Source organism: Capricornis sumatraensis, chromosome 5 (assembly GCF_032405125.1).
Source record: "Capricornis sumatraensis isolate serow.1 chromosome 5, serow.2, whole genome shotgun sequence".
NCBI classification, from domain to species: domain Eukaryota; kingdom Metazoa; phylum Chordata; class Mammalia; order Artiodactyla; family Bovidae; genus Capricornis; species Capricornis sumatraensis.
In genome coordinates this window covers 57,366,025-57,376,621 of record NC_091073.1, presented here as the reverse complement: position 1 = coordinate 57,376,621, position 10,597 = coordinate 57,366,025, and the positions used below count along the sequence as shown (strand labels likewise).

Genomic DNA, 10,597 nt, shown 5'->3' with positions numbered 1-10,597 from the left:
TCTCAAATTCTGTGATGACATATTTTTCATGTGAGTAAAACCTGAAGCACCCTTTCAAAAATTTATTCCAAAGTTAATATTCATGAACAACTACATCTCTATCATAGTAATACACAGCAGAATTTTAATTTTTAGACTTACTCTTCCTGGTTAAAATATATATATATATTTCTACTACATTATTTCATCTTGGTTTTCAAAGAGACTTTCATAAGTTGTTGTCAACAGTTTTCAGGATTCCCAACAGACGTCTTCTAGATCTCTCTAATGGATGTCTCATGAAGATACTTTTCCAATTTATTCTCATTTTATCATTTAGTTGATATTATTCTCCTGTATAGCCTCCCCTCCACCAAACGTATGCTTTTTAAAAGAAGTTTTAAATTCTGCTCTTCCCACACACTTTTGGGATTCTCCAGCCTTCAATTTTATTTTTTCTGAACTTCAGTATTTGCAGTTTATACCGCACCATGTAGACTTTAATTTTAAAAGTCTTCTATCTTTTGTTGTGGTTTCTTATGCAGTCTTGTTAACTCCCTGAGGAGTAAGACCATATCTTGCTCTTCTGTTCTATATTTTCATAAAACTTACTGCAGTTTTCAATATCTCTCCCTAAATGCTCATTGATCGGATGATTGTTCATGCGGGTCTAACACAGAGCAATATTCCTGGTAAGTAAATTCCCAAAGCTTTGAAGAAGCTCAAGAGAGAAAAAATTGAGTAAATCACCATAGGTATAAATGTTCTTAATAAATGCTAACAAAGACCATAAGGTACTTTAAGTACTTATAGGAATAGCACTATATCTTCTACTCAGAGCTGAATGAAATAAGAAAGCTTTTCTTTTTTATTATTTTGTCAGTTGGCAATCTGATTTTCAATATTTCATGAATTCAAAGGAAAACTGTATCAACTAATTAATTTAAATCCAGTTTTTGAAACAGTGATAAGTGTTATTTAACAAATTAACAACCTGTCCTTTTAGGTAGACTTTCAATATTTTATTTGCTGAGACTGATTATCCAATATCTCTTCTTGATGAAGCAAAAATGATTTAGTATGTAATTTCAGATGCTGATTAGAAAATCAGAAGAATGAAGGGGAATAAAGAACATATATTTCCTCCATTTTGTACCTGTTTGGGGGAGTATATTTGTGTGAAGTGATATGATACAATTCCAGCCAATATTCTTGAGGAAAAGATTCCATGTGTTCCTTTTCTGGACTGTGTGTGTCTTCTCTATAAATGTGCAAAGAAGATTTTAGAATTTGTGTAATTGAACTGACAAAGGGAATTTGAGTCTTTAGAATCCAAAGTTTTTGTAAATTTTCTGTGTTTTACTGTGGAAAATTCTAGAGTTTATTATAGATTTACTCTTCAATTATAAGTGGTAGATAATCGATCTTTTATTTAGTTGCTCTACAAGGCTTGAACATTAGACAACATATCCACCAGACAATGGAGAAAAGCAATGAACCACCAGATTGTTGATCTTGATTCTTGAAAACTAACGTAGTCAGAGCTTGAATAGGAAAGAGACGGAAGTAAGTGAGAAAATGTTTGCATGTTTCAAAAGGAAGAAAACATTTGTATGTTTCAGAAGGTTTATTCTTGCAGTCTGTTAGTTCCAATAGCACATCATCAAGTGAGTACTTTTAAAACATCAGTAGAGAGCTATTTCTCATGTTGTGCCTCTTTCCAGAAAAACAAAATTTAAGTAGATTTGGACTTAGTGGTCAAAGAGGGAAAAAAAAACTTTTTTTCTGACAATAATTCTTCAACACCATGTTTGTCCTTCCTGTAAATTCTGCTGTTTCTAACCAATCAGTGTTTCATGACCAATATATTCCTTTCAGAAAAATTAAGCAAGAGAAGTGTATGAAACAAGAATGTAATTGCATAGCACCAGCACACAATTTCTTCCTAGTTGATCAATTGAGCCTGTTTATTTTTTTATAACTCATCACCATCTTCTGAGCTAAAGCTACTTCTTCTACTGCTCTCTTTCGAAACTGCAGGAGAAGTGGCAGATAGCAGAGGATCTGTTCCAAACGGAGATACTGTGTCATCCAGCAGCATGTTATCCAATCTTTGTTCCTCTTTCAAAGCTGCACTAAATGATAAATCTGTGAAGTGTGACAAAGGATCGGAGAAGGCCATAGCTTGATCACAGAGTTCAGGGCTTGTCCCCTGAGACAGAACCAATTGTTGGCAATAGTCTCCCGAATTCTGCTCTAGATGGGTCTGTTGTTTGGTGATGTGAGCACCTAAATCAACTGTGACAAGTGAAGCCAGGGTTGGCAGACCATGAGCACGAGCCTGTATTTCTAGTTCCTGCAATATCAAACAAGAATAGTTAAATAATGACTTTGATAGTAAACTCAACTCTAGAGAGTAAGTCAGAAATAGATCTAACAAGCACTCAACATGAAGAGTAGTATAAATTAGAAATATTCTTTGCAAATAACAGAGTGTTGTATGTTTCTAATGCCTGAAAAATAATCCTGAGGAAAACACTCTGATTTCTTAAAAATTCCTCCCCCATTTTTTCGTTAAAAGAATACATGACACATAATGGTCTCACAGCGGCTCAGACTACAAGACAACTATTTGGAGATAGTGGAAATCTTTCAGTCATTCTTCCTGATTAATTTCTCAATATAAGACCATTTTATGGAAACAAGTATTTTACCTGGCAATAAGCTTGTTCACATATTAAAGAAAAAGTCTTGAGAGTTATGAAAACCTATATTTTGAGATTTTGTGTCACATAAGAAGATGAGGAGTGACTTAATATAAACTAGCACAATATGCCTTAAGGCTACAAAATCCATAGCAGTGTTACTAAACAAATAAAAGAGGGAGAGGAAAATTTAATGTCCAGTATTATCCAAAGAAACAAAGATCCTATTTACTATTATTTTTTGACTGGGATAATATTTGTATGTTTATAAAATTGGTTCTATTGTATGCATTTTGCAATTAGTTATTTTCTTTCCTTATATATTTTTTAAGCCAGCTTGATCCTAGATTTCTAATCAAAACCTAATTGAATCAGTCTAATTCGTGAACTTCTAAAAGGCAATAAAAACTATCCTTGAGAAGGAAAAAAACAATTGTTAGTAAGAAAAAAAAAAAAAAAAAACAAGACCAGTGAATAGAACTGATAATGGGTAAGTCATATGTAAGGTACATGGTTCATGGCTACGTTCTTATGAAAACCTGAATGCGGAGTAGAAGGCGCCTGTTAGCCTGCTCTAATTTCTTCTGTCTGTGTTCTAATTCTTGAGCTCTCTGTTGTTCTTTTTGTAGCCACTTGATGTACTCCACTGATGCTTTTAGAATGGTTCCTTTGTTCCAGCGCATATCACTGTAGAACGGAGAGATAACCTTTTCACAATTGTGCATGTCAGCAGAATTCATAAGAACTTACAAAATCTTTTACATTAATATGAAATAATGATTTACATGACTATTATTCACTCTTAGATATTATTGCTTCTGAATAGAAATTTTAATAGAATAGTTAAGAAGCCCTTATATAGTAAAATTAATCCCAGAATGAAAATAAGTGTCAAAAGAAAGTAATAAAGTGACTTTTTGTGGGAGAGCTAAATGCAATATCATGATTCTACCATTACAGTTTTTATATTTTTAGTGAAAATTGCTTTTATTATTAACTCTGAGATTAAAATCTATGTGCAGTATTTCTGCATTAATGAACTAGGAAATGTACATTACTGAAGACTTAAGCCTAAATTTTTTAAGATCATTTCATATGTACCAATCTTTTAACCTACTTTCTATAAGGTTGCTTTTATGCTTCTAGGGAAAAAAATAAGGTCCCATGTCTGTCCTGAATGGTGATCCTGAGTAATTGTGAAACAAATCATTTTGGCAACTTTATGCAATAGAGCAAAACTTTCTAGATTCATAAGGCAAATTTTCCCACACAAAAGCATCAACACATGTTTTTATAAAAAGCTATATATCTATTTTAATTAAGTTTATAGTAAGTAAATACAATTAAATATTGCTGATAATCTTCAGGCTGTAGCATAGAAAAATATTTTATTAAAACTTATTTTTAAACAAGAAAAATGATAAATCCAGAATTATAGAACTGGCTACTTATTTTAATGTCTAGAAACATATATCAATCAATTTAATACTACCTGACAATTGGTAATATGTATGGAGAATAAGGCCAAGCTAATTGCTAAAAGTTAATCAGAACAGTTGAAAAATCTAGGTGAATTTTCAACTTAGAATAATGAGATTTGTTTTGATACAACAGAAAGTAAGCTTGTAGGGAAATTTTTAAAAGACAGTACACTGCATGTGATTTTAGTTTATGTGATCTACTTGAAATATATGCAACTTAATATGTATATTACTAAGTACTCAGAAGTAGAAAAATATAGTTTGAAAAATCTGACTGGTATATGCCTCATAATTTTGTTTCATTTCTTCTCATGGAAAGAAAAAATTAGAAGGACAGAAGGAATATGAGGAAAACAATATCCTAGTCAGCTTTGAAATTTAAGGTACTGTTTATTTAGGTCTAAAATAAATACTCAAAGTTTTGGTAGAAAACACACAATGGGGACTTCCTTGGTGGTCCAGAGGATAAGCAGTCACCTTCCAATGATATGGGTTCAATCTCTGGTCAAGAAAGTAAGATCTCACATTCTGTGGGGCAACTAAGTTCCACACACCACAACTGAGACCTGATGCAGCCAAATCAATAAATGTGATCAGTTGCTTCTGTCATGTTTGAATCTTTGCAACCTGATGAACTGTGGCCCGCCAGGCTCCTCTGTCCATGGGATTCTCCAGGCAAGAATATTGGAGTGAGTTGCCACGCACTCCTCCAGGGGATTTTCCCAACCCAGATATCAAACCCACATTTCTTGTGTCTCCTTCTTTGCAGGTGTATTCTTTACCACTGGGCCACTGAGGAAACCCAAATCAATCAATCAATATTTTTTAAAAAGGAAAACACACAAAGGGTTTTCCTACAATATCTATTTGCTGTTTTAATTCACTAAAGTTTTAAAAGTTCACTCTATTTTAAAGCCATTTTAATGTATGAGATTTCATCCTAAAATATTTTGTTTTCCAAATATATTAAGGAGATATATTAATTATATATCCCAAGATAATTTCAAGCAGTTAGGCATTAAAAACATTATATATGACGGTATACTATAAACACTAACACATACAAAGACTTGCCTAACGAGTGAATGTTCATAGTGGCTTATCATTTTCTACAAAATAATTTAGTTTGAAGAACTTAAATCTTTAGGGAAGTTAAAACCTTGAATGTCTGTAGGGCTAAAGCAGGTATTAGACATATGTAAGTTAGAATAGGAATGCTGCCAGGCAAAACTATGGAAATGTATGATCTGTTGTCACCTTAGGAGTACACATCCACTTAAAAGTATTACAAAAAAGAAAAGAAAGCAAACATCATGAGAGGTCTGATTCTTCTTCCTTTGATCAACATTTTATAACTTCTGATTTAGAAAGTCTTGTTAGATCTCATTTACTACTTCAACTACCATTCTTACACAAAAGCATAAGAAAGTTTTGAGTGTAGAAGATTAAAAAAATCAGTTTAGTAGAAAAAAAAAACCCCTTAGGTTTATATCTTAAAAAGTAGAAAAAGTAGTAAAACAAAAAGTAGAAAACATAGTTTAAAAAAAAGTAGAAAAAATAATAATTTGATGGCACAATGCATGTTCTGCTAGCATTTTTATATTTACAAATATGATTTTTGTAAATATGATTAATAAAAAGCACATATAAAGTAGATCACTACCACACATATGTAGAAATGTTTCACCTTTTTATTTGTTAGTTCTGTTTGGTTTTATTTTTCAACTAATGGTTAAGATATTATCATTCTCTGGTAGTGTGTTTTTCATTTCATTTTCTCAACATATTTATCTCAACTATAACTGTTTACTATTTGTTTTCCCTCTGACCATACTATTTCGATCCAGCAAAGAAGAAAGAAGTACAAATTTCTGAAAGTTTTTGATACACGAAAATGGCAACTTCATAGAATTCAAAACTCCTTCAGGTATTAGCTTTCATTTTCTAAACCAAGTGAAAGTGAAAGTGAAAGTGAAAGTGAAAGTCACTCTGCTGCTGCTGCTGCTAAGTCGCTTCAGTCGTGTCCAACTCTGTGCGACCCCATAGATGGCAGCCCACCAGGCTCCCCCGTCCCTGGGATTCTCCAGGCGAGAACACTGGAGTGGGTTGCCATTTCCTTCTCCAATGCATGAAAGTGAAAAGTGAAAGGGAAGTCGCTTCAGTCGTGTCCGACTCTGTGCGACCTCATAGACGGAAGCCCACCAGGCTTCTCTGTCCAAGGGATTTTCCAGGCAAGAGTACTGGAGTGGGATGCCATTGCCTTCTCCGGAAAGTCACTCAGTCATGTCCAACTCTTTGCGACTCCATGGACTACAGAGTCCATGGAATTCTCCAGGGTGGGTAGCCTTTCCCTCCTCCAGGAGATCTTCCCAACCCAGGGATCAAACCGAGGTCTCCCCCATTGCAGGCAGATTCTTTACCAGCTGAGCTACAAAGGAAGCCCTTCCTAGACCAAATCCTAAGTTTATTGCAGTCATGAGCTGGAAAGGCATTCAGAGCCTTTTAGAACTGCTGGCAAGTTAGAAGAGGGAAACAGGGCCCAAAATGGCAGTCCATAATAGTGGTCAAAAACAGTTACGGGAGAACATACTGACACTCCTTTCCCTGATTCGACCCCGAGGTCATGCTTCATTTGTATAATGCGCTCTTCTTACCCACTTCCCTGACTGGTATCTGGTTCATGCCTCATTGGCATGAAGCACAACCAATCAAGCCCCCAGAACTACCAAAGAGAAAGTAACAAAAGATATAAAGAGGGAAACTGAGCCAGGTCTAGACCACTCCTACAAGGGTTGGTCCACTCACGTCTGGAGAGTGTACAAGACGACAAGCAGCGAAGAACTGACCCAGTAGAACCAAAGCTTCAGAGTTCTTTCAGCTTGCCCAAACACACGTGTTTAGAAGTTGGGCCCTAGGTCTCCTCTCTCTATTTAACACTGTTCTTGTAAATGTGTGGCTTTCCCACTCTTTCAAATGCATCTGCCCATAAGAAATGTGTTTTCTATTGTGACCTAGTGCATTCTTTGTACATAAAACTGCAACAAAGTTTTCATGAGGTATTACTATCCTCCTAATATGTATAATTGGAGAAGGACATGGCAACCCACTCCAGTACTCTTGCCTAGAAAATATGTATAATATATAATACTTTTATATTTCTAGTGCCTACATATAATACGATATAATCGAATTAAGACAATTACTAATTCTCCTTTCTGAAATCTACAAAGAAGAGAAAACCACTTAAGAAGGCTTACAATGAAGCTTCCTCAACTATGGTCCCTTTCAGATGTGATTATGGATAAACTGATTTTCCTTATTCTATGAGCCCACAGCCTGCTTTTGTCAATAAAGTTTCATTAGGTGCAGTCATCCTCTTTCATATACATATTGTCTATGTCTGCTTTCATGCTACAATGCAGAGTTGAATAATTGTCTGATTTTATGCTCACAAAGCTTGAAATAATTACTATCTGACTCTTTAAAGGAAAAGTTTGCCATCCTTTGGTCTTGACAATGAAAATTTTGCCATTCCTGTTCAGGACAATGAATTAGAACCAGAGAGGAGCCATTTTATAGCGATAGCTATTCAATAAAAGTATAGAGTAATAATTACCCCTCACATAAGCTTTATCATTTTTGAGGTTATCCATATTATTTTATTTTATTTTTATAAAACTCCATCCGTAATTGGTGCTTTATAGGCATGGTAGTATGGAAAGATGTTCAGTCAGGCTTCATAGTTTAATCTGACAGTCTTATTGTTTGTTTTCTGCATATTACCTGGTCCTGGCACTGTGGATTAGCTCTATCAGTTACAAGAGAAGCTCTCTTAACTTACTTTTATCTGATCACTTTCAGGATTAATTAATGATCTCCATTCCCTTTGTGATGGTCACTGACTGTTGTCAGAACAAAGTAGATCATAGAGGCCACTAGGCTACCTTCTGAGACACCCAGGTACTTCTATTATCCTTCTGGTGACAGTGCTTACTGACAGACTGTTAAATGAATGCCCATTGTACTTATTATTGTGACAGTATAATTAAATTATATATGGTAACTAATAAAATATGAGTACAAAATTTAAAAAAGCATTTATAAAAACAGCTCTTGTTTTTTAGGAAAAGTATATCAAAAGCCTCAGAAAAAAAACAAAGTAAAATGTCAGTAAGACAGTTTGCTAAAAATATGCTGTTACAAATTAGGTGTAATTTGCTGTTACAAATTAGGGTGTAATCATTTAAAAAATCCGTCTATACTTAGATTTTTGTTTTATCTATAAGAAATTAAAATAGACTATACATATTTGTGCAGTTTATGTAAGACAGAAAATTGAAACACATATTCAAACAACAAAGTCTTGACCTTATATCAAATGTTTGGCCAATAAATGTGCATTTATGTTTTAAGTGTTTCAAGTTTTATCTGGAAAATGGGTGTCCTGTTCTGCTAATAGAAAGAGTTGCATGCTGAGAGACTTAAAAGATTTGAAAAGTTAGTGGTGGATCCTAGCCAAGATTAAGCTCTTCAGACTCCCCATGCAGTGTTCTATCTGCCATTCTACTCAAGAAGACTTCATTATCTATTATGCCCATAAGAATAAATATATGGCATTTCCTCCATTACAAATGATTGAATCGTCCAAGTGAATTAACACTTTCATTTAGGGAAAGAGTACTTTCACTTTTCACAAAAACCACTGTATCAAACCTCATCATTTCTGAATAATGGATAATGCCAGTGTTCGGAGAGTTCAGTTCTGTCTGAACAAAACATTTTTTTCAAGTCCTTATTAATGCTACAATGTTTTCATGGTTTTAGAGAAACATGGTAAATTGACATTTTGAGTAATCAACTATTTCTTGAAATTTACAACCCCAAACATCTAGTTAAACTGACTTTGTGACTATATGGCATCAAAACCTAGCTGAAAATTTAATTACAATAACAAATTATTGTCTAATATCAATAAGCATGTTTATACAATTCTTATTTTTTGCTTGTATATTTTTTGCTTGAATTTTGGAACCGCTGAGAATTCAACATTCCAATTTTCATGTACATATAAATCTTAAATTGGAAGAATTGCTATAACTATAAATTGAGGATTCCAGTTGATATCATGAAAGTATCACTAAATTTGCAAATATTGGTGCCATACAGAAAGATTTGTTATGTACTAAGAAGAAATAATTTACTTATTTTCTAAAGCTTAATAGGATAAGTGTTAGTAACAATTTTGATGTCTGATGTTCAGTAATTATCAGCCTTGAATAGATATTTTAAAATGACACCAGTAGCAGCCTTGTCTTCACCATAAGCTGCTTACTTTCTCAGCATTGGTTCACCCCTCCACCCCTTCCCTCCCACCTGTTTTGTGTAGTATTGAAACCATAACATTATTAAGAAATGATTATTGAACTCACGGATCATTAGACTTTGGAATAAGAGTGCCAAGCTCCTTGATTCGGTAGTTAATATTATATCTTCTTCTTCTTTCAACTATTAAAAAAAGAAATATTATTGATTATTCTCATTAAAATACAATTCACTTTTGGTCAACTGTAAACCTCCTTAATAATCTTTGAAAAACAATGAGCAAAAAATTTCCATTTAGTCACAAGTGTACTTCTCAACAATAAAATAAAAATTCAAATATATTTTATTCTAAAAGTAAAAAAAAAAATAGAATTGTGATTCTATGGTTCACAATGATTTTAAATCATTTTGAAACATTTTCTCTCAAAAATAACATTTTTATCATTCTTTGAAATGCTATATTTACTCATACTGATATAATATATATATATCAGGTGGGTATATATATGTGTATGTATATATATATACATATGTGTGTGTATATATACACTTTTTCTTCTCATATAGTCCACTGAAAAGCTAACACAAAGCTTGGCTCATGGTAGGTATGTGTGCCCAAATAGATTGATCTCTTTGAGGGCAGGGACCATTTCTTACTTCATTCTATATACCCAGAGGGCTTGGCATATAAAAAGTGTTAAATAAATGTATGTTGATTAGACCATAAATATACTTTTCTAATTTAACAACTTTCAATAATACACAGAACAGTGATTCTTAAGCTTTGGCATGCATCAGATACATTTGGAAGGACTTTCAAATAAATAAAAATAAATTTGTACTCTGCACCCCAAAATTCTGATTTTAGTAGGATTAAGTTGGGACCCAAAAATCTGCATTTCTAACAAATTCCCAGGTGTTGCTGATGCTTCTTGTTGAGGGCCCACACTTTGAGAATGACTGATATAGGTTTTTATTCAGAAATTATTATTCAGAAATAATTCAGAAATTATTATTTCTCTGTTTATTTTCCCATGGATCCATTGCCTATGACAATGGATATGCATCTAATAAATGTTCAATAAATGTCAAGTGTACAAATAAGCAGAA

General features: G+C 33.4%; 1 protein-coding gene across 2 annotated transcripts in view; it reads right to left on the bottom strand.

Annotated features, from left to right (window-relative positions):
* Positions 1-1,448: 1,448 nt before the first annotated feature.
* TFEC (transcription factor EC) overlaps positions 1,449-10,597 on the bottom strand; it is a 105,836-nt gene continuing 96,687 nt past the window's right edge. For both annotated transcript variants that reach the window (XM_068973086.1, XM_068973087.1), the window contains 3 exons: positions 9,595-9,670; positions 3,224-3,371; positions 1,449-2,335 (listed from right to left, as the gene is read on the bottom strand). In XM_068973086.1, coding sequence (XP_068829187.1) covers positions 1,955-2,335; positions 3,224-3,371; positions 9,595-9,670 — 605 coding nt within the window. In that variant the 3' untranslated portion in view covers positions 1,449-1,954. The remainder of the gene's footprint in view (positions 2,336-3,223; positions 3,372-9,594; positions 9,671-10,597) is intronic.